Source organism: Leguminivora glycinivorella, chromosome Z, assembly GCF_023078275.1.
Source record: "Leguminivora glycinivorella isolate SPB_JAAS2020 chromosome Z, LegGlyc_1.1, whole genome shotgun sequence".
NCBI classification, from domain to species: Eukaryota; Metazoa; Arthropoda; class Insecta; order Lepidoptera; family Tortricidae; genus Leguminivora; species Leguminivora glycinivorella.
This window is the reverse complement of record NC_062998.1, coordinates 49,272,466-49,297,789: the sequence shown is the minus strand read 5'-3', so window position 1 is coordinate 49,297,789 and position 25,324 is coordinate 49,272,466. Positions and strand designations below refer to the sequence as shown.

The following is a 25,324-nucleotide window of genomic DNA, read 5'->3' as shown; positions in this document are numbered from 1 at the left end:
ATGTCGCGATGTGGCTAAGACGTATCGTTTGCCAAGTCTAGCGATTATTTACGAATTGGTTGAATCGAGTAGGCCCTATACACCGGTCAAATCTTACATGAAAATCGGCTAAAAAAACAAAGTGTGATGTAAAGCTGGATTTTTGGTATGTTATTTGGAGTCCTTGGGGGAATGTAAGACTATGTTTTGCAAGCAAAAAAAAAGTGTGCTAACTTCGTAATTTAAAAAAAAAAGTAAAAAAATCGGACTTTTTTTGGTTTTTATTTTTTTATTAAAAAACTATGCGTTTTTGGTCAAAAGTTGCTGTGTAATGTTGAAAGCGCATTAAATTTCAAACAGTTTGACATCTTTTTTATCAATGTCCGTCAAATAGTTTTCGAGATATGAAGCGTCAAAAAAGGTTAATTTTTGACGCATTTATAAAATGTAGCGTTTTGCCAACATTTTTGGACAAATATCTGCAAAATACTTCATGATATGATATATATTGCAATACAACATTGTATAAATTTATTTTGCTTTAGTTTTAGTGCAAGTAAAAGTCAGTAAGAAGAATAGTTACTTTGGTAAACAAAAAAAAAATCTATAAATAGAGAAGCCAAGAGTCTGGTAGATTGGTTAAGGTATTAGTTTACGCTAAAAGTTTTAGGTTGAAAGTGTTATCTATTCGATCTTACTTTCTTTGATATCCGTTTATCTGATAAAATTGTCTAAGCTAACTTTGCATCGATTTGACTATTACTAATGAAGAAATAAAATACAGTAAAATTTTGAAGTTTAGTAAATTAATTTAATTTAATTTAATTTATTTATTATATCAGACAACAAAGGGCCCATAATGGTTAGTACTTATACATTATTGGATATTTTAAAAACTACCTGTTAGTATAACATATACAAAAAGTCGACACAATAATACAACAATAAAACACTCACCTAGTGGCCTAAATTAGAAAAATAAAACAGAATTAGTTACATTTTACTTTTTCCTTTTTGAGGGTCCTGGTTCTGCATCTTGATGGCACAACTCCTGTAGTGATAGAAGGTCCACTTGAGTTGTATTTGACCACCGATTGCTGTGGAATAAACTACGGGAACGGAAAGCGCCCACGCCAATTATTAAGATACTGGAGAAGTGGTATTCCCAGCAGAAGAACGTAGTAAGATGGAAGTCAACTCTGTCCACAGCCAGCGGGCTAAACTGTGGCGTGAGACAAGGAGGCAGTATGTCTCCGGCTCTCTTCAGCGTGTACATGGATGGGCTGTCGCAGGCTTTGACCAGTACCGAGGTTGGCTGCTCCATCAATGGGCAAATGATAAATCACATCGCATATGCAGACGATAATATATGGTCCTACTAGCACCATCTGTGGGAGCTATGCGTAAGATACTTGCAGAATGCGAGAGATACGCCAGCCAGAATAACATGGAGATACAATCCGGACAAGTCTGAATTTATGCTCATGGAGGCAGCACATATGCCCACACATGTACCACCTCTTTTGCTTGATGGAGTTCAATTGCGGAGAGTACACGAAGTCAGATATCTTGGTCACATCTTGTCCAGTTTAAAAGACCAGGAGGACATAGAAAGGCAGAGGCGAGCCACCGCAGTAAGGGCAAACCTGTTGGCTAGAAGATTCGCCAAATGTAGTGACAACGCAAAACTAGTGACAGCGCAAAAAGACAGCTGTTCCTCAGTGTATACTGTCGAGTTATGGTCCGACTACACCTGCGCGGCGGTGAGAGACCTGCGCGTGCAATACAACACATACTATGTAGTCTATGTACTGATATTTCGTTAAACGGAGAATACTATGATTCGGGCACGTCCACGACAAACGACAACGCTTGTGAGATTGCATCGATGTTATTGACCCTCAGTGATATGCTTTAAAAACCAGTCCGTACAAGAACAATTTCGGAACAATCTGATTCAATTAATGAGGGTTTTCTACTCGTAAATATTTTTTTCCGCCAAGCGTCGATCCTGAGGTCTTTTTGACCGTAAACTTAACTAACTAAATAAATGTTGATTTGATATACGCAAATATGTGTCTGAGTAATACTTGAACAGCCCCCAAATAATCATAATTCATTCTCCGCTACACCTGTAAATATATGTAAACTATCCCATTTGGCCATTACCATCCACCGATTATTTCTGATCCAGTTATACTAGACTTACGATATAATCCTATTTTTTAAAATAACTGGCACACTTTTGGGCTTAAATGAAAGCTAGTGAAATTTTCTACATTTTTATTTAACAATTTATGTAATAGCCTGAGTTGTTTTGCTGATATCTGTCTCAAAATATTAGCAAAATGAATATTTTCATAGAAAGGGGAAAAATGTTCTTTTTTTGACGCTTCATATCTCAAAAAATATTTGACGGACATTGATACAAAATATGTCAAACTGTTTGTAATTTAATGCGCTTTCAACATTACAAAGCAACTTTTGACCAAAAATGCATAGTTTTTTAATAAAACGGCAAATACCAAAAAAAGTCTGATTTTTTTACTTTTTTTTTTAAATTACGAAGTTAGCACACCATTTTTTTGCTTGCAAAATATAGTCCTACATTCCCCCAAGGACCCCAAATAACATACCAAAAATGCAGCTTTACATCACACTTTGTTTTTTTATTTCTCTTTTTGACCAGTGTACTATGTACAAGGAGGCGCTTAAACAAATATACGATTTCTATCAACTTACTAAAATATCATTTGAATCGAAATGACAGACACTGCCACAGCACTAGTTAAAAAAAAATCTGTCGAATTGAGAACCTCCTCCTTTTATTGAAGACGGTTAAAAATGAATGATAAATGACATAATAAGTAAATCCTGCGTTATAAATGAATATCGTAAAATCCTCAATAAAGAAGATCCGCAATAATGTAACACGTGTTAGATTATGTTTAAAGTAAGCGATATATATTGTTTTTAAGTAGGTACTTGATTTTTTAAATATTATTACAGGATTTCATTTAAAATTTCATTAAGTCGCGCCATTTTACGTTTTGTGGACGCTGTCATGTGTCAAAAATGTGAACTTACAGCTCCGGGTCAATAGTATATAGTTATTCTCTTATAAAAATACCTCAATATCTTCTTTATTTGGTAGCAGTGGAGCCTCCAGAATGTTCTTAAGACAGAAGTCTTCATTGTCCAGCTCGAATATGTATTTGGTGACCTCCATAATCCGCTGCCAGTGCCTTGGTTTCATGGCTTTGTTTGCCATCAGCTCGAGGAGCGGACACATGTCATTGAAATCGTCTATGGTTTTCTTGAGAGCGAAGAAGGCTGGCCACTCTTTTAAACTAGAAAGAGATGATAAAATTGGAATAAATTGAATAGGGTCGATAATTAATCCATACTAATATTATAAATGGGAAAGTGTGTGTGTCTGTTTGTTTGTCCGTCTTTCAATGCAAAACGGAGTGATGAATCGATCGTGATTTGTTAGGTGGAGATAGTTGAAGGGATGGAGAGTGACATAGGCTACTTTTTGTCTCTTTCTATCGCGAGCGATGCCGCGGGCTAAAGCTAGTATATAATAATTATAATAAAATAGAAGTAACTCGACTGGGGGGCAATTGTAACTAATCCATTTTTTTACCATTATTACCTACACTATGATGTCGAGTTCTACATGTATCCACTGAACACTCCTACCGTATACATATAACCGGTGGACACTCTGTTTAATAATGCAAACATTGTAAAACATGGAAAAAATGGACCAGTTACATTTGCCCCGCTGTACATTACGCGCTAGTACACAGTTAAATTCAGTTATAAATGTTCGTCAACATGACCCTTTTTGATACCCTCGCATTCGATGTTATTAAAAAGTTCTCAATGGAAGGCAAATTATTTAAACAGCAAGCAAACATTTATCCGTACTAATATTATAAAATTTATAAATGGGAAAGTGTGTGTGTCTGTTTGTTTGTCCGTCTTTCACGGCAAAACGGAGAGAGTTGAGGGTATGGAGAGTGACATAGGCTACTTTTTGTCCCTTTCTAACTCCCCACTTCCCTAAAATAGGAGGTGGAAGTTTGTATGGAGCAGTCCGCAATTTCCGAATTTAGCGCGAGCGAAGCCGCGGGCAAACGCTATAGTTTTTAATAAAATATTAAACAAATATGAGCCGAATAGGAAAATATTCATATTTATATTAATAATAAAGTCCTAATCAGAATAATTTTACTTGTGTTATTCTAACAATATCTTCTGTACTTACCCTTTAGGAAGTTTACGACATCTATTCTGGAACTCCATAAGCTCATTATTGATCTCTTCAATATTGACTTCGCCCCACGGTATGTCGTAGTAACTGCTGACTCTGTCGATGACGTCATTGTACAGTTTGTACAACTTCTGCAGAAGGTTTAGTTCTTTCCTGATCTGTGCGAGCTCTGGATACTCGGTGTGCGGGAGGCCGAATAGCTCTTCGCCGTTCTGGTAGGTCTGCAGCTTACGCCACATACCGTCGAAACGGTTCTGGAACGTTCGGTGATTTGGATGAGATACATAGTTTTCCGATCGCAAGGGGCAGGAATTGCATGGTTTCTTAAAAGTGACTCTAAAACTAAGCTCTCATACATTTTATTTGGTTGTTATCTTAAAACTGTAAGGTCCACTGGGTCAGCCCATCAACCACTTAAATCAGGGTTAGTGGGCTGTCAACTGTCAAATTCCATATAAAATGGAGGATTAACCCTCCATTGTTCGACGACCGGTCTGGCGTAGTTGGTAGTGACCCTGCCTGCTAAGCCGCGGTCCTGGGTTCGAATCCCGGTAAGGGCATTTATTTGTGTGATGAGCACAGATATTTGTTCCTGAGTCGTGGATGTTTTCTATGTATATAAGTATGTATTTATCTATTTAAGTATGTATATCGTCGCTTAGCACCCATAGTACAAGCTTTGCTTAGTTTGGGGCTAAGTTGATCTGTGTAAGGTGTCCCCAATATTTATATTTATATTATATATTTATATTGTCATTGGTGCAAGAGAGTTAAGTAGGCAATGAAAATAGTTGACAGATTATACAAACAGATTGGGCTACGACTAGTGATAACGACGGCACGTATCATGGAATTCATTCTGAATACATTTCATTCGCATATCGAAAATGGCAGCACTGAGCCCAGCGTTTCGATACTTTTAATACTCGTAGACGTATTGCCTGCTTCTTGTCCGAACCTGTCTAACTTAAACATCAAGTCCGCTTACCTGGAATAGTATCAGCCGGTCGGACGCTTCACGCGGCGTCAGTCCCGACTGCATTGGACCAGCGTGTCTGTACTCATGCACGTATTCCCCGTTATCTTCTCTGAACCTGTCCAGGTTGTTCTTCAGGTCTTCTTCAAATTGTGGCTGCATTTTGAGCAACTGCACGTGAGCGGCTAGCGCAGTAGCCTAGAATAATTATGTCATAGTTTGTATTAATGTTTTATCCCTTAGCCAAGTATAGGACGAGCCAATCAGGACGAAAGCCTTGGTGGTTATCAAATATACGTATCATATTCATATATATAGTTGGATATAGCTCGCTCCCGTCTGGAGCGAAACCAGTGTAATTAGACCTAAGAGTTCTTTATAAATAAAAGGCGCGTAAGACGCCAGTTCGTGGTGGCCTTTTAAGTGGTGTTTCTTATCAGCTCATCCTCCCTACCCTGAGTTAGCTTGGAAACCTTCACAAGGCCCCTCAGGCTGAAGGATATGTGTGGCTCGCCCTCTGCGACGACCATCACATTTGGCACAATTGTGGAAAATCTTGCCACTGAGGCATTAAAATCAGTTAAAAAGACGATTAGCAGTAAGATATTGACTACTCTAAAGTATCGCAGCAGTAAGACATCGGTCATTATAAAGTATATCTAAGAAGCAAACCTGTAGCTGCTGCCATGAGTATCGCAGACTGTCCACCTGTTCCAAGTCAGTCTGGCTCACTGGCAACTCATAACGAGTTATTACATTGAACGCTTCCTGAAATTTAAAAACCAACGTTTACATTTCCGGGCGTAAGTTACGGATTTATGTGTTTTAAGGCGTTAGTCTGCCAGTTTTTCTATGATTAAGTTTGAGGCTAGGATACCTCAAGAGGTGAAGAGGAAGAAACTGTCAGACAACTAAAGCGCGAATGTCACGCCTTCGCCCAAGAACGACGAACTTTGGAGCAGGTTACCTAGAACTAAAGGACTTCAAGGAGCTACCCATGAGCCTCATCAGCAGACACATGGAGATGGTCGAGAAGCTCCTGAATAGCTGAAGGATCTTCGAATTGCACAAAAGATCCCTATGGATCAATCAAAGTGTATACGTAAAGGCCCCCACAGATAACATAAGGTTACCTCAACAGGGTCGATCTTAAGCTCCATATCGACTTCTTGCTCCCTGATCTTCTTCAGCGTTTCCATGACGCTCCTCACATCGTCCAGGTCTCTGATTGGTCGCTCCAGCTTACGCTCAAGGTCGTTCATGATAGCGTACACGTAGTCCATCTCTCGCTTGTACTTCTTGCGCATGGCTTGTCCGATGCGGTGTGTACCGTCTGGAAAACAAAATGTTTTACTGTTATTTATCAAACTATTAGCAATGTGTGCCATGCTGCATGGCTTTTCTATACACTATGCCCTTGTAAATGCTATTACAAGGATTTTACATTTACAAATCTTGTGTTTTACAAGGGGGCAAAGTTGTTGTTTCACCGCACGTTCTCGTGTATTGACACGAGCAAACGAAAGATTCCAATACATATTGAACCGCGAGCGTAGGGATCGAGTGGATCAAAAAGTGGAATCTTGAGCGTTGCGAGGGTTTCAAGGCACGAAGGTTAAACAAACTTTGCCGCCGAGTGAAACACAAAAATTTTCACCACACCAACACGAACAAAATATTGACTATAAAACCATTATAAAACATCAAACTAAATTTAATCTATCAATTTATTCATATTTATGATTCAGTTAAAATTTGTATGAAATTACTTTGCACTCTTGTGGATAAAATGCAATTTTGCTATCTGCTTTCGAATAGCAAAGTATGCCTTTACCAGTTGGTGTGGTGAAAAAGATTTAAATATTTTATTGTTAATATTACACAAATTTGTAGGATCGACGCATGTTGATGCACCTTACTCCGCCGGCTTAAAGATAAAAAACATCGCCACATTTCAAGGTCCTGCGATATCTTGGCAACTGCTACCTCGGAGTACTTAAATGCATCATGCAAAATAACGTTAAGCACGTTACACACGTTTACAGGGCAGCTAGAAAATTATGTCACCTCCAAGTCCTCCAACCCCGCCAAGTTTTTAGACCCTCAAAACCTACTTTTGAGTTCAGTGCTCAGCCCAAGCTTGAGTCTCTCTGTGGACACAGCAAGGCAGCTCCCGATGACCAGGACATCAGGTTCTGTGGACAGCTTGGCCTCCAGCTCGCTGTGCCGCTTCAGTGCCAGCTCGAAGTCGTTCAGGTTCCACGCCAGGAGTTGACGGAGGGTCTTCTCGCACTTCCAGAGGTAGTGGTATGGGCGCCATCGCTTTACTAGGTTGTTGAGCTCCTGAAATGTTAGGTGGCTGTGAGAATATACACGGTATAATAATTTTAACAGCTTATTCCTCATCATATTAGAAGAGTAAAATGTCATATAAACTTTTCTGAATTTCGCCTACTTTCAGAGTTATAAGCATTTAAATAAATGAAAAATACTTATAAATTATGAAATAAAACTATGGAAACGGATTAAACCGCGTAGAATGATTTCACAATTCATCCCGACCTTTCGAACACTTTACAGCGTTCGTGGTCAACGGGTGACTGAGGAAAAATTACAATTTGCAAAAGCTACCTACATACAAGAAATATTAACGAACCATTGACCATAAATAATATAGATTTCTAAGGCAGGTTCACACACTATAAATAAAGCTAGTTATACAATATTCTAAAACTTTACCATTACTATGTTAAAAAACAATCAATCAATTAATCTGCACAAAATTGACAAAAACAAACTGCAAATGCCTCACAGTCTTCGTCGTGCTTGTTCCATTATCAGATGTACTACTGGATCCCAAGCCGGTGGTAAAGTAAAGCCATCTTCTCTATTAAAGTTTGGATATTTCTTGATCTCAATGGCCTCGCGCAACATTCTGGGTATATACCGCTTCTCTTTAGCAAGAACCAGAGGCTTATCAAACTTTTGCATGATTGACTTTATCCATAACATGTTCAGAGACTGCAGACTTTTACCGACGGTTTCTCGGAACTAAAGGCCAATTTGATGGCGATGATGCCGTTATCGGACATATAATCTCACTATGTTTGCATAGTTTAAGTAGCATAATTTTTCATAAAACCGCGTGACTCAGGGGACCGTAACCATGACAATAACAGGCAAGAAAAACTTGATTCACCCATAGTATAATTTTCTTCTACGATTAGTTTTATTATGATCGACTTTGACATAATTGAATATTCTTAAATAATCAATAAAATAAAAATATATCGTCTGTCTGGACTCAAATTCCAAGAATTTAAAGAAATCGATGATTTAAAGCTTTGTTTCTATTGACAACATTCGTAAAGTTTTTGTAAATTCCATTTGTTTACAGTAAAAAATTGTGCACCGCACCTGCGCAATGAATATGAATTTGTGAGGAGATCAAGGGAGTTCACACCGGCTTTGGAAAAAAGTACCAGGGAAACATACACTATCAGGAGCTATTCTATTCCAACATTTTGCTCGAACCCATAAACTGTCAGTATATCTCCAAATGTGAATCAAAATTTGAAATACATACCGGCAAGTTAATTTCACTTTTACGAATTCTTTTGCCACAAAATCTGGTAATCCTTAAAGTATTTGAGGTTATGAGTAATGGCGGACAGTTAATCGATGGTAGCTCAATGCGCATGTCCAAGCTCGTCAATAGTAAATACCTGAATAGGTTCTAGGCTGCTATCTGGTGGGGGCATGGGGAACCTAACTATGGTGTTTTGTCTCTTTCTTACTAGTACACTCAGTCAAAATTATATATTTTAAAAAACTATTAATATACTCGTATGTACGATTGGAGGTATTACTGCATTTATTAAATATTTAACTTTACACATTTTAGATAGAAAATCGGTAGGTCCAGATGATATACCTGGAGAAGTATGGAAGTTGTTGAGTGAGGATGGATGTAAGTGGCTGACTTTGTTCTTCAATAAGTTGTTGCATGAAGAAACTATCCCCAATGAATGGTGCGACAGTTTACTGGTGCCCATTTTCAAAAACAAAGGGGATGTACAAGACTGCAACAACTATAGAGGAATAAAGCTAATGTCACATACAATGAAAATATGGGAAAAGGTGATAGAGAGACGCCTGAGAGAAGAGAGTGAAATAACACAAAACCAATTCGGGTTTATGCCGGGAAGAGGTACAGCAGACGCCATTTTTGCACTTCGCCAATTGTGCGAAAAATACAGGCGCGCAAAAAGGAACCTGCATATGGTGTTTGTTGATCTCGAAAAGGCATACGACCGCGTACCCCGAGAGGTTTTGTGGTGGGCTCTGAAAGAGAAATGCGTGCCTGGGAAGTATGTAGAGCTAATACGGTCAATGTACAGTCGATGTTGTACACGCGTCCGGTCAGCTGCCGGCACCACCGACAGGTTCAGTGTCGCGGTGGGCTTGCACCAGGGATCGGCTCTAAGTCCTTACCTCTTTCTCCTTATTATGGACGCTTTGTCGTCGGACATACAGGAGGAGGTACCCTGGTGTATGCTTTTCGCTGATGACATTGTGCTTGTTGGTGAAGACGGGCTCGAGGTACAGAGCAGACTCGAGAAGTGGCGGCAAAAACTAGAGAATGTTGGCCTGAAGATCAGTAGATCAAAAACAGAACATATGTTTTGTGATTTCGGCGGTCTCTCTGGTTTTGCTGCCATAGAACTCGATGGTATTTTATTGCCAGTCTGCTCCGACTTTAAGTACCTTGGTTCGCTCGTACAGTGTGATGGCGATATCGACCGCGATGTGAAAAACCGTATTAGCACGGGGTGGATGAAATGGCGACAGGTCACGGGAACCATTTGTGACGCCCGGATGCCTCTTCGACTGAAGGGCAAAATTTATAAATCAGTCATCAGACCTGTCGTCATGTATGGATCAGAGTGTTGGGCCCTAAAGGTGACGGATGAAAAGACACATTTTAGATAGAAAATTCCATATAAGTACATTCATAAATATCATAATTAGTTACATAGATACGTAATCTTTTTATTTTACAATCAATAAGTTGAAATTGTTTTTCAAGTATGTCAATAACCGTCCCTGATTGATACATACGCTTGAAAAACACGAGGTAACATTCTTCTGAAGTAGTCAGGTAAATATTTATATATCTGCTAGGAAAGAAACCAACTAAAAAAATGCTCACCGTCTTAACGTTCTGCGTGCAAGTCGACAGCAACGACAAAGTCTTGATAATCTCCTTGTTCTCCACAATATAGTTATAAAAGTTCTTCTGCTGCAGCGGAAACGTCGGTTTTTCCTCCGACTCCAGTCTATAGTGCTTCTTCCTTTTTTGTTTTGAATCCAAGCCCTTCGGCTTCGGTAATGCGCCCGCCACCGACTGAACCTGTTCGTCAAGCTTCGTCACAACCTCTAGAAGATGATTAGACTGGTGACCGACTATCTTCTTCCAGCTAACCTGCTCGTGACGCGGGGAGGAAGCCAAATAAAGAGGAAGAGAAGCAACATAGAGTGAGCGAAAGGAACAGAAAGCACAGAAGGGTGAGCGGACGGTTACACAGTCGAGCACAGTGTGTGGTATGACAGCACAATACAATTAACAATACAACATGGGGAAGAGAAACAGATATCCATTATTAGACTGCTTGTTTATAGTACATACTAACAGGGATATGCTCTATACGTATGCAATTAGGCATAAAGTAATTGTTTCAAAGGTATTAGTAATTAACAACTTTAGCAGAAATGTTATGTGATACTGATATACGGTTTAGTCCTTCATTGTTGAATTTAAAAATCTAAAGGAATAGTCTCTGTTGCACCTTATAAACAAAATTATGGTCATAAAAAATAATATACATTGACAAGAGAAAGTTTAAAAATGTTTGTCCATAAAGTGAGCTTCACCGACAATATCATTCACTCATCATTCATTCATTTTGCAGATGAGTCTAAATACCCTAGAGCTCTTGCCGCCATTCCACTGCCTCACTCCCTTCGCCAGCCTGGATCTCTTCTAGAGTGGGCTTCACCAACAAGTTGGGGATCATCAGAACTCATTCATTCATTCTGAAGATGAGCCTGGACCACTACCTATGCTATCCCTAGACAAAAAGTTCTGTCTTCCACACTCTTCTACCAATCTTTTAAAGACATTCTGAAGATGAGTCTAAATACCCTGGAGCTCTTGCCGCCAGTCCACTGCGCCACTCCCTTGGCCAGGCCGGAAATGTGTTTCCCGGCCAGAACCAGCACTTCCTGGATCTCCTCTAGAGTGGGCTTCACTGACACGTTGGGGATCATCAGCGCCGCGTGGAGGAGGAACAACGGCTTCCTCTGTTGTCCTGGTAGATTTATATAAATTTGAACCTTTTACAACGGTTATTTAGGTTAGAAGTAAGTACTGCTTTGTCTCTATTTGCGATTCATTATGAGAGTTCTACTATAATTTAATATTAGTAGAATGAAAATAATCATGAACACAAACAAGAAAATACTGCTAAATATGTTTAAAAATTGTTTTCACCACACCAACTAATAAAGGCATTCTTTGCTATTCGAAAACGGATAGCAAAATTGCATTTTATCCACAAGAGTGCAAAGTACTTAATTTCATACAAATTTTAACTTGATGTCTTATGTTGGTAGGTAGACTTTACCTATAAATGATGATTTTGAATCATAAATATTTGAATAAATTGATGGATTTGGTTTAGTTTCATGTTTCATAGTAAGTATTTTGTTCGAGTTGGTGTGGTGAAAAATTTTATGTTTCACTCGGTGGCAAAGTTTGTTTAACCTTCGTGCCTTGAAACCCTCACAACGCTCAAGATTCCACTTTTTGAACCACTCGCTACGCTCGCGGTTCAATATTGGAATCTTTCGCTTGCTCGGGTATCAATGCGGTATGCACGTGCGGTTAAACAACTACTTTGCCCCCTTGTAAAACAAATAACTATTTCCTGATTAACCATAGATATCGAAGTAACATTTATCACGTCAAAAAGAAGAATATCTTTAACTTCTCTCTAATCAGAAGTTCTCGTAATCTAGAATAAGTTTAACCAAGATCGGTTCACTATACAATATTACGTAAAGAGGATACGGTAGCGAAAATGCTAAAATGGAAAGGAGCCCCCCTTTCAACTTGGGAATTTTAGTTAAATATACAAGTGTTATTAACTAGATTTATCGAAAAAAAATTGTCCATTAAGAACAACTCAGTCAAAAGATATTTCAAAAAAATCTTTATAATCGAGGTTCCGCTCTCGACTCTTTCCTCCTTCAAAACTTAATCAATCGGAACGAAATTTGAGAATCTAAATAACAATGAAATAGTCTATGTCGGACCGTTTAGCTTTTTTGGTTAATTGTTACCAATCTTGAGTATCACGCCTTTTTTTGCGCCACAATGAAAAAGGCCGTTTATGGAATGTTTTGATTGGCTCTAGGTGGGCTCTAGAATCTTTAAAAAGCAGAATATCAAAAAAATCAAAACGGTCCTACACAGATAACAATAATAACAATCCGTGTTGAAAAAAACATTGCTCTATCATCAAAAACCAGGGAGGAAATAGTCGAGAGCGTTTGTATGGAGAATTGACCCCTACCGTATCGTCTTAAGTAATGAATTTGTATATCGAATTTGCTCTGAACTGTACTGTGAACCATGCCAATCAATAGAATGTAACGATGTAGGTATAGGTAATTCCACGGAGGTTGAAGTGAATGATAACACACACAGCTAAATGAAGATTAGTACTGATTGCAAAAAAAATGAATGAATGAAATGAGTGAGTGAATGTAAAAAAACGATCAATATATTTTAGAAAAACATTATTATTTATTGATATACTTATCATTAATGGTATTAAAAGCAGTAATGGTATTATCCTGTGAACTTTATAGCTCATATGAAATTTCACTTCCAAATAAGTATTCAGCTATCGATATATTTTATATCGGAAGGATGTCCCTATGTTAATTGACGTTATTGCTACCGCGACTTCTATGTTTGCTAATAAGTAATGAAAAAATAGGTAAACACCATTTTAACAGCTACGATGATAAAATAAGGCAATCTTTTAAAATATCTTCGATTTCTACGATTAATATTACAATCATAATCTGACAATTAATAAATCACATACGAGATATTTTATTTTCTGTTTTGTTTGAAAATTGTTCTATAGACGTAATTCTTAACAAAATAGTAAATAGAAACTTTTTGGTCTTTCTTGCAATTCACTGTTGAATCTGCAGTCGGTACACGGTAAGAACACTAATTTCAAAATATCGTTGTCTTTACATGACAGTGTTTATAGTGTGCGTGGCCTCAACTGAGTTGAAACTACCTATACTCGTAGTATGCAAAGGTAGGTAGGTATAGGTAGCACCATTGCCGTTGCCAGCTCTCCGTGAGCGACAAACGAACGGCAAGCCCCGACGTAGCGGACCCGGGTCCGATTCGCTACCAGGCACGCATAACTTCAAAGAGGTTTCGTGCTCGGAACTTAGCTTTACATAAATAGGTAGTTATATTATGTATATTAAGGTCGTGACCTAACTAAACTGAATGAACGTAACCACAACCGCGAATAAAAGTGAACTGTTTTTCGAAAACAGCAGGGCCGCTAAATATTACTTTGTCGATTTGTCGAACGTAAACGAGGAATGGAATCAAGTAAGAAGAAAGTAACTTGTTATGGAAGTATCTAAAACGCCATACAACCTACATTTGTCTACACACAAAATATTTCAAAAACCTTTCTTCATGTCTTATAAGTAAGTTTTAGCAGTATTAGCAGTCAACTTATGGATAAATATGTTTGAATTACTCGTATATTATGTACCTATGTGTTATGCGTTTCTGTAGACGGCCGTTTGACATTTTGCAATTTCCACCACAAACATTGTACTTTGCATTCCTTCATCAGTCATTGTCCGAAGCGCAGTACCTCGTATAGTTAGCGTCCACGAACAAAGAAACTTCGTGAAAGTCAGCTGCCATATCGTTATTGGGTTCAGGAATGTCAGATCCATCCTGTTTCTGAATAATTTCTATTTAATTTCAGATATATTTTCCAGTACGTGTTTACGTGTTATTTCCGTTTTCCGCAATCCTGAAAGGGGCTAGCAGTCGCTTTAATACTAGGGCCACAGAATCGACTGGAAGTTAGTAGGAAACAAAATTCCAAATAAATTCAACTGTATGTTTATGGCAACAAGATCGGTTATCTAATTAGAGATCAATAACGTAAACACAGCAGCAGTCAGCTGCCACTTTGGTGGCTTGAGGAAATGGCAGCCACCAAAAGACATTCCTCAACCAGCTCACAAAGCGCTAGCTGACGTCCATGAGGGTTTATTATTCATGAGTTTCATGACTGTTAACCACTATACAAAGTAGCCCGGGAGGCGATTGGTCATGGCAACCTTCAGTTTCGCCCGTTTCTGAATATTCCATTTCATTTCAGACTACCTATTTTCCTGTAGTTTACCGCAATCCAGAAAGGGGCTAGCTAGCTGTCGCTTTAACACTAGGGCTGCAGCATCGACCGAAGCTGGTTGTAACAAACTCGCAAATTAAATTCAACCATATGTTTATAAACACAAGGTGTTTTCAATTTTAGTTAGTGCCACATTGTGCAATAAAATTGAACTGTTGTTTTTCAGAATTGTACCTATGTCCATCTCATAATAGAAACTAGACACAAATAAAGTATGACAGTGCCATCTATGAATATATTTGACAGGCCATCTGTACCTAAACACACCGCCTTCATGCATCAATGTCAGCATTTCAGAAAGAAAATCTTGCCGTAAATTCTCTATAGCAAAGAGGATCGAGTACTCGTATTATAGACTTTATAGAGAGTTACTGTCAAAGTAAAATGTGTAATCACAGTGCATAGACTGCCATCTCTCGACACAAACTAAAACTTAAACTAAACTAAAACTTTTGAACCTCAGTTTTGACAATTTGGTCCATATTCTTAGCTTGATATGTCTTAAAATAGTTAAAATGTCAAATATTAATATTAGCGCCATCTAGCCAAGCGACCCCGAGCGAAATGCAGGTGTTAACTTATTAGTAAAAACAACATTTAAAACGGTCAGGCTGATAGTGATAAGTCACAAGTGTGAGTGTTTATAACTAAAGTGAGATAGACGTTTGGTCTACTCTGCCGGTTAAGGCACTGGTCCCACCAAAAGCTAGTAAACTATGAGCTATCGGCTATAAAAACGAAAAAGATATCGCTCTTGTGTAAATAAAAGATAGAGCGAGCGATTTGTAGTTCGTAGCTCAGCTACGAACCCCCCGCCGATAACTCGCCCGCGCTATCATCGCGTCTCTTTTATTTACACGGGAGCGACTATTTTTTGTTCCTTTTTATTGGCTTCGTGCGAAGTGCATGGAGGGGGTAAGCAAAGCGATCGCAGTGCTTGCGGTGGTCAAAATCGACACTGATTGTGGTTGTCATCTATCAAAACTCATAAAATATAATACAATGTGTAATGTTTGATATGGGGCATCAATGTTGTTTCGTTGTTAATTGTAAAAATAATGGCATAAATAGTCGTTGCACGTTCTATGCGTTTCTTAGAGCACACTGGAAATTGGATCAAAGAACTAAATGGATAGCTACGGTGAAAAGAAAACGTAAGTGACATGTCAAAACAAACCATTATAATAAATTATATTTAAGCTTTGTTTACCTAATATTGTTCAATACGCTGTTAGTATTTTTCCTACCGTAAAAGATTATGCTTAAAGATTCAGGCCTAGCCTGGGAATAGGCCCGTGTCGGATATTTCTGCGGCCGCGGACATGACTAGGTACTTACGTTTAGATTTGTTTTATATGGTATTAACGGGACGGAGGTTTAGCGAATACCATATCACTAGCTCGAAGAACTTGTACCATTACTCCTATGTTCTTCAAGATTCTTTATATGCCCTGCCAGCACCAATTTATTGACTCTTTCTGTAGTCTAGTGTTGGAAGTTTATACCGTGAGTAATGCTTTGGAAACTGATTTTTGGTATTATATCCATGTCTTTATAATCTACCTAAATTACACTTGAAATAGTAGCTCTTGTTATTCGATTTATTTAAAATTAACGAAAAATCGTTAAAATATAATGTTTGTTTACATGTCATTTTTTGTAATTTTCCACTTCAAGTTCACATGGTAGTGGGCGTAATTGTCGTGCACGTAGCCAATAGCCGATAGCTCATAGCTGACTCGCTCTTGGTGGGACCAGTGCCTTGCCTAAGATGTAGTTCCCCCACACACCCAGTCACTCCAACAATATCGTTGTTGAAAGTCCTCCATTTTGCACCTTCACGAAGCACAACTAAACAATATGTAAACGACTACTAATACCTACTTAATACCTATCCGGGTAAAAATGTTAACACTTATAACACTTTAAATTCTCGCATTTTGTACACATTTTTATTAAAATCACGTTTTGGGCAGTCGATGCCGAAGCCGATGCCCAATTCCAATTTATAGCCGATAGTCCCAATTTTATCACTTATCCACGTGGATAAGACATCTGTCACTCTCACACTGACATACTTGCCAAAGCGTGACGGATACTTTATCCTCATAGATAAGTGATACAATTGGAAGAATAATACGCCGGCTGGTTGAAACTAGCCGTGGTCGCGGATGACTGACGTCCCAGCAAAGTTGGAAAAAAGGTAAAAATTTAATTTTATCGCTTTTTGACCCGTGTGTGACTTTAAAAACATTTAACACCTGCACTTGCTACTTAACAGAGTGTCAACAAGCCTTTATATGGTAGGTACAAAAAGAAAACAGAAAAATAATAGTACATTACTACAGAGGCCGGGACAAAGGGGGTTACCGGCCGAAGACATATAGACATGAGGATAGGTCTGAGGCGGGCAACCCCATCTGTATGTATAGTGCTTTTCTCAAACATGGTATGAAATAAATAAAGTCTACTGAAAATAGTAACTTTGGATGGCTGTATCTCCTAAACGGTGCGTCGTAGCGCAAAAATAATCGAATTTTCGTTCCCCTTTGACACCCCGTATACGCTTATAAAAAAACAAAAAGTTAAAAAAAAATTCAAAAAAAACGAAAAAAAATTTTTTTGTATGAAAACTCACCCAAAATCAAATATTGTCTAGGGCCCGTACCAGTTGCAGTCGGCACGTCTATAAAGCCCCTTATAGTTTTTTTTTAATTGGCTAAATACCTGGATGTTATGTCACAATTATCTGTGTTTGGAAATTAAAAAAGAGGACTTTGCCGGCCTTGGCCTGCAAGGTTTGTATGAAATTCCATTATCTATCAATCGTCCTAGCCGCACCTGCAACGTCATACTTCGCTGCCAATTATAAGGCACATAACTGTTCATATTCTTTGATGAATACTTTTGCATGTTAAATTGTATGTTGTTATTTAATGCATGTTAATTATAAGATGTAATGTTTTGAAAAGAAGTTGCCCGCCGAGTTTCTTGCCGGTCCCATAGTGGATACCCCCCTCCCAACTGAGGGGGGACTGAAATCTTCTCGAGGCTGAGGCGTAGGGTTAGAGCCGGCGTAGCTTTATTTGACGTTCATATGCGCATTGTAATATGCCTACTTGAAAAATAAATATTTCATTTTCATTTTCATTTCATTTTCATAACATCAATATTTCATACCATGTTTGAGAAAAATACTATTTACTATTTAGGCATACCAGTGTCTCCCTCAAGCACGATGCACGCGTGCCCTAGGTGTCCTAGACCTTGAAAATCACGTGTAAGACACGTGATATTCAGATGCTGTGCCCTCTGAAGTACTAGGGTCACAAGAACAGCGAGGTGTTATTTGTTTACGCGCGTTGCCCGCAGCAACGCTTTACCAACGACAACTTCAAAAAGAATCGCTGTTTATATAATTCTCTTTTTCCGCATGTATTTTGCGTAAAATCGGTGACGCGCGGTCGGTTTAAATACCGAATAACATAATCTTGTTAAGAAATTTATTTGAAATGGCCTCTGGGATTTTATTTAATTAATACTTCCACTATAATCATCCAAAATAGTTAAAAAAAAACACGAATTTCAAGTCCAACAAACGTACATGTTAAACAAGGTTCGTACTTTCGTAGTAGCTCCTTTATTTTTAACAAGCAGAAACGTCTGCTAACGATTCTATTTTCCTTTAATATAAAAATGTTTAGGTCCTCCTTGTTATGCACATGGCGCGCTCTGGCACAAAGTTGTATTGTTGTTGACCAGTATTTGAAAAAGTACAGAGCCATCTATCCATTCCCTCGGACATTACGCCGTAGTCTAGGTAAGTTTAAGTACTAAATCTAGGCTCGGCAAACGCCGTGACTGAAAATTATGTTAAGTGTCCTAATAACGTTTGTTACTTCAACTTTGTTACAATTGTTACTACCTAATCATATGTTAAACTTAAAACTTATAGAGTCAAATGAGTCTAACAGCAGCCACTAGTCAACCAAAGGCGTGTGGCGCCATCTGTCATATATCTTTGGTACTACGGAGCGTGAACGATCAGCCTATTTTTATGGTGGTGGCGAGAGTAGCGTCACCTGGTTTTGACGAAAAACTGTTGATGTGGTTAAAGACTTGACGATTGTTTCAAAATGTATATAGAGGTAAGAGCCATCTATCCATTCCCTCAGACATAACGCGCTAGTGTAGGTAACCTTTGCTAGAATACTAAGTGAACCTAGCATCAGATGAGACTGAAAATTATATGTGTCCTAATAACGTCTGTTACCCTAGTGTGTGCTGCGATACTCTTAACCTAGGTTAGCTGGGCAACACATGTGTGTCGCTTAGGCACTGGTCCCACCGCGAGCTAGTAAGCTATGAGCTATCGACTATAAACACGAACAAAAGATAAGTACTCCCGTGTAAATAAAAGAGACACGGCGATGTTTCTAGTTACTCGCCCAGCGGTGAGCTATCAAAATCGCCGTGTCTCTTTTATTTGCACGGGAGTGCTCATCTTTTGTTAAGGACCAGTGCCTTAACTTCAAACTTGGGCAAATCCATTCTGCTGTAAGGTTGATTATGTTAAAAAAATAAATATAATCTGAAAAAGAATCAACCTTATACTTAGCAGAATGGATTTATCCGAGTTTGAAGTTAAGCGACCTATGTGTAAGGCCCACTTGCACCAACCACTTAACTCAGGGTTAGTGGGCTACTGCATTCCTACTCCGTCAAAAGAAAAACTGTCAAATTCCATATAAAATGTTGTCGTTGGTGCAAGTACTAAAAGTTAAGAGTAGACTGTGTTACAAGGGAGCAAAATTACATATTCACAGCGAGGGCGTAAACTGAATCCTGAAGGAATCGAAGGATGACAGTGATTCTAGGTACAATTGAATTGGGATTCTAAAATATAATTTAAACCTAAAATAGAGCCACGATAACGAATGCTTCAATGCTTTGAAAAGTAGTGTCATAGACGATTAAAGTATTACCTACTCGTACTGTATGGCTTTATTAAGATAAATGATATGATATGATAAATGATTTATTGTCACAACAGTGTATGTGATGGGCCCGTCCGTATACAACAGACTGCCGGACACAGTAAACAGGTTGCAGTTTGCATTGTGGCTTTTAAGAGAAAACTACGGAGATGGCTCCTTGACCAAACGTTTTACTCATTGGATGAATTTTACGAGCTTGCTATCCAATGAGTTTTACATTTAATTTAAGTACGTACTTAATGTATTTTTATTAGAACATGTACTTGAATGTATTTTGACCTGTAACTCGATGTTATAAATAAAATATTGTATTGTATTGCATGGTCGTTACAATTTGTAAAGTACTGTGACTTAACACATTTGACTGTATAAGATTTCGTAAGGCCACAAAATGAGGGCAGCACCATACATGTATCCTACTTATTTCATATTGGAGATGGTTAGTCTTGACAGCCTTGAGGTTCGGAGACAACTTGCGGTAGTAAAATATTTTATTAAATTAATTCGTGGTTCAATCACAAATCCATGGTTATTGCAATATGTCTCTTTTAAAGTACCAACACCTTTTGTGAGAACTACTCTTAGGCCTCGTCCCACACCTCTTTTTGTTGTCCTCAGCACCAACTCAGTAAGTAGCTTTAGATACCAGCCCTCTGTATGTAGCACTGGGTCACATTAATAATATTCTATTGTTTGACCCCCAGGCTGACATATTCTCGCAGGGGGAACCGAAACTTCTAGCCACTGCTACTCGGTATTTGGAGTCGATTTCTACTCCCACAAGTATTATAATATAGTCATAGAATCATTTAAGAATATTATTATGTATTAGAGATATAAGTTTATTTGATATACCTAATGTAAGTGATATGTCATAATAATTTGTTATGTTTAAGCGGTGTATTATGTTCCGTAGCACTGTCTAGAGTGTCTAGATTGTAAATTTAATTTTATGTATAGTTGTATAGTCCTGTGTTGTATGTAATCTTTACCTGTAACCTATAACTTACATGTTTGGTTTATCTGTTAGTGTAAGTTGATGGTTCATAATAAATGAAATGAAATGAAATAAATGAAATAATTCGTGCACCTAGAATACGCGCGCCCAAGTCCGAAACCTCGTGATAGAAGAGACAGCGTAAACAAACCACCAGACATCATTTCTGGTGTCCTGGTATCTAGACTTGCTCTACAACGTAAAGTCCACGTGGACTACACGTGATACTATGGACATGCGCAAAAACAAACTCTGTTTGTTGGGCTTGCCTGAATAGGGGTGACGACTACAAAAAAAATGGAATTCTGTTTAGTCCGTCAGTTAGATCGTCTATAAAAATACTGAACACATATTTTTCGCTTTATCTAATTAATGAAAAAATACAAATATAGGTACAGGGCATCAAAGGTCCGGAGTGGCGGCTTGTGACGTAACTTTTAAGTAAGAATTGTACCTAGGCGTGTCGTCACGCGAAACTTCAAGACACTGTACCGTACTACCGTAGTCATTTTTCGTTTACGAAAAAAAAAGAAAAAATATAAGTCCAAAATTTTTTGATGATCTAACTGACGGACTAAATAGTTTTTTTTCTACTCGTCGATTTTAATCTGTCAATTAGTACACCACAGACTAAACTATACGTGCTGACTTTTCAGTGTTGGATATTCTTTCACACTTAGTTAACTATAATATTTCATTATACTTCACTTTAGTTAACTGAAAAAAATTCAAAAATAGAACCTCATACAAGCTCTATACTCATTTGCGATACCTGGCAATTTTTTCTGCATCTGAAACACATTTTTCTTTATCTATCGCGTTATCGACCATTCAGAGACGGTTATTACAAACAATTGGTTGCCAGATAATTCGATGTTGATACAACGGTGAACGACGGTATTAACATTAATTTTAACTTTAATGATGATATTGTTCGTCCATTGATGATGAAGATGATGACTCATAGAAAAAGTATTGTATACAATAGTGATATATTTAAGCTTTTCACTCTAAAGCATCAGATAACAATGAAAAGAAAACATCGACAGAAGTTATTTTTAAACCCAATTTCAATTTTTTTTTTATGGGATAGGAGGCAAACGAGCAGACAGGTCGCCTGGTGGTAAGCGATCACCGCCGCCCATGGACACCCGAAACACCAGAGGTGTTGGAGGTGCGTTGCCGGCCTTTAAGATGGGTGTACGCTCTTTTCTTGAATATTTAATAAGACAGGTAGATATAAAGTAACTAAATTGACCGTGACGTCACTCTATTCGATATTCGTTTTGACAGTTCTTAAAAAGAAGCTGATTTGACTAGGAGGCAAGTAGCCCATAGGCAGCGCCTGATTTTTTTATTCCAAATAGCCCAGTATTTATTTCATTGTTTTCACCCAATTATCCAGTTTATTTTAGATTCAAATAATCCATACACCCTGGGTTGTGTTGTCTTTGCTTGCGTCTGATATGAGCAAGGTTAAGCATCCACTCTATGTATTAAGTCCAAGCAACAACAAGCAATGAAGAATAAAGGATGGTATCAGGCAACAAGTCATGTCATATCATGAATCCAAGGAAGCTCATAGAAAGAAGATTCCTACCACTTCATAAAGTTCTAGTATTAAGTACTAGTTATTCTACCTGTATGATTCAGTGAATGAAGTAGTCAGCCATTCAGATTTAGTTCAGCCAAATTGAACGGTCAAAGTAACCAGAGTACCAGATATTCATGAAACTGTAGAAGTGTTTTATCGTACAAGCGTCACAAAATGTGAATGCTGTACAAACGGCGATACAGAACGCACATCGGTCTTTGGAAAGAGACAATGAGGAGGCACACTCAAAGGTTATGACAGATGTCGCCACCCTATTCTATTCCATTGCACAGATCCGGGCACAGATAAAAAAAATCATACCTGGCACATGATAACAGTGAAAAAATCTTTAAATATACCTAAAAGCGAGAAGATACTCTGGATTTTTTCTAAGCGATAATCCACACATATGAATAACAGTGACATGCCTGGGCACTATCTGCTTGTTTCAAAACTTTAAATATAAGAACTAGCGTCGATTTCGCTCATTTCGATTTTATTCTTTTTCTCACTGGTATCGTACCTAATGCAATATTTCTAAACTGAATAAAAACTCCGACATATTTTGATCACTTCTATTTCTAAAAATACACAAACTAAATAGAGTTTGATTTATTGGCTTATTTTATTAGTCTTAACATGAGTTAATATCATAATAAACGGTGAGTGGTAGAAGCAGCTCCACTAGAGCTACGTTACAGCTACGAATGGGTGCTACGAAAACAATATTCAGTGGCAGCGAGTGCTACGCGCTACGAACGTAACCGATAACATGAGAAAGTGGGTGTGAATCGAAAAAACGCCTACTAAAGTGGGCCCAGTGGAGATGCACTCAATGAGATAAAAAGCATCACAAGCAACCACTATGGCAATTCAAATCTGACCCGCAAAGATGCCTTCGGTTAGGCTAATTTGTCTCGTCATCAGGCGTGCGTGGCATTTATCACTATACTAGTACAACACTAGTCATGTAGCAATGAAAATATTGTTTTTGTGTTAATTACATAAACTTTAAGCGATAATCTACATTCAGAATGTAAAAAAGTAAATTTTTAGACATATTTGTCGTCACAAAACTGACAGCGAGTTAATTTTTGTTAACGACTTACGTTAATTGGGGGGACCCAAATTCTGAAAATGCTCTATAAAAGATCCCAACTATCAATGGCCCATTTCTCAAAAGTGAAAGTTACAAGTGGAAGTCTCTTGCCAATTTGTCATATAATATTAGACAGTGACTTACCACTTGTAAATTGTAACTTGTAGTTCGACCTGCGAATGAAATCATAAACACCCTCAGCAGCGTACATATTATAAGTTTGGCGGACCGTCAGTCAGCACTTCGGCCGTCAGCCAGTATCCGCAAGACCAGTTTATCCGCACACCTACCAGGCTGTCATAAACACGAAGAGCTGTTTCAACGGAAACATGCCAAACATGGCAGAGATATAGAATATATAGGAAAGTAGGTTCGTGCGCATACTATGTTTTGTCTACTCGTACATCACTGGAAAGAGAGTAAAGTATTTTTTTTTTGTTTGTGAAATTAAGCAGATACAAATCACTTCAAACACAACTCCTGTAATTTTAAGATTGATTTTTTTTTAATTAATTTGAAAACACTATATCGTCACCACTTTTAAAAAATCTCGTATCTCACGCTGTTTCTCAAAGTTAAAAAGCAGTAAGTCTATATGCATTCCATACATACTTACTACAATTTTATTTTCATTGACAGACGAAGATACAAGTTTTTTAAAAGTAGTGACGATATTCAAACTTGAAACTATTTTTAAACTTGTACAAAATACTCATTAGCTTATAAATAAAATAAAACATATTTTATACATATGTTTTCATAATTAAAATAAACTTACTTTAGAAATAGGTGTTCATATTAGAGACATTCAAAAAAATAGGTAAGCGTAACGAAAGCGTTTTGTGATTTCTTTCTTTTATTTATTTTTAATAGGTAAGATTGCTAACCGTCACTCAACTGCTTGTGGCTTACCAGGCACTCAGAATCTCGAGGAGATAAAATTTCGAAAGCGTCCCTTTAGGCCTTCGTAGCACTGCCGTGCGACCACAGCGAAAATCCAGTATAAGATGGAACCTAGAGATGATATAAAAGTGCGTAGTAGGAGATCTACTTATAAAAGTTATTGATACATAGCGCTGGGTAAAACGCTTTTGTAGAAAATTATTTCATCCCTTTCTCTCAACAAGAGAAAAACCTGAGTGTAAAGAGTGCAATAGTAAATAACTCGGTTTACTTTAGAAAGTGTATCAGGAACCAGATAACTTGGATGTAAAAAAAAGGATGCATAGCTTTATTGAAGTTTATTTTGCTTGACTTTTAAGTTATTTTCTGTAGTTTTAGTGGACTAGTAAATGAAGAAACTGATCAAGTTTCTTCAAGAGAAAATTTAACTCTTGCATAAAACTATAATTGTTTACACCTGTCATTATTTTTAAACCTTTTTAGCGCATACGCACTATTAGACACATGTCATTTAGTTTGTAAATAATTATTTCATTAAAGTTCAATTAAGTTCGTAACCTTGCGTCGACATTACCAGGAAGGAAAGACTGAATGTGATGGACTGATGGCGGAAGTTTGTAACTGTTTGTATTCATGGATGCCTGGTATTACAAGCTTGCGGTGTGACCCGCTCCAGGGACAAATGATAATGACAAATAATGAGGTCACAATGTAAGGTAATCCATACTAATATTATAAATGGGAAAGTGTGTGTGTGTGTCTGTTTGTTTGTCCATCTTTCACGACTGATTTTTTTAGTGGAGATAGTTGAAAGGATGGAAAGTGACAAAGGCTACTTTTTGTCTCTTTCTAACACCCCACTTCCCTAAAATGGGGGGTGGAATTTTGTATGGAGCACGCCGAATATTTGGATTTAACGCGAGCGAAGCCACTGGCAAAAGCTAGTGATTAATAAATAATG

The 25,324-nt window shown here is 37.9% G+C and overlaps 1 protein-coding gene across 1 annotated transcript in view; it reads right to left on the bottom strand.

The window, feature by feature from the left end:
* LOC125240509 (dynein axonemal heavy chain 5) overlaps positions 1–25,324 on the bottom strand; it is a 110,825-nt gene that overhangs the window by 19,461 nt on the left and 66,040 nt on the right. The window contains exons 20-27 of the mRNA XM_048148400.1: positions 11,442–11,608; positions 10,450–10,722; positions 7,352–7,580; positions 6,371–6,570; positions 5,910–6,005; positions 5,250–5,435; positions 4,256–4,515; positions 3,110–3,329 (exon numbers count right to left, since the gene is read on the bottom strand). Coding sequence (XP_048004357.1) covers positions 3,110–3,329; positions 4,256–4,515; positions 5,250–5,435; positions 5,910–6,005; positions 6,371–6,570; positions 7,352–7,580; positions 10,450–10,722; positions 11,442–11,608 — 1,631 coding nt within the window. The remainder of the gene's footprint in view (positions 1–3,109; positions 3,330–4,255; positions 4,516–5,249; positions 5,436–5,909; positions 6,006–6,370; positions 6,571–7,351; positions 7,581–10,449; positions 10,723–11,441; positions 11,609–25,324) is intronic.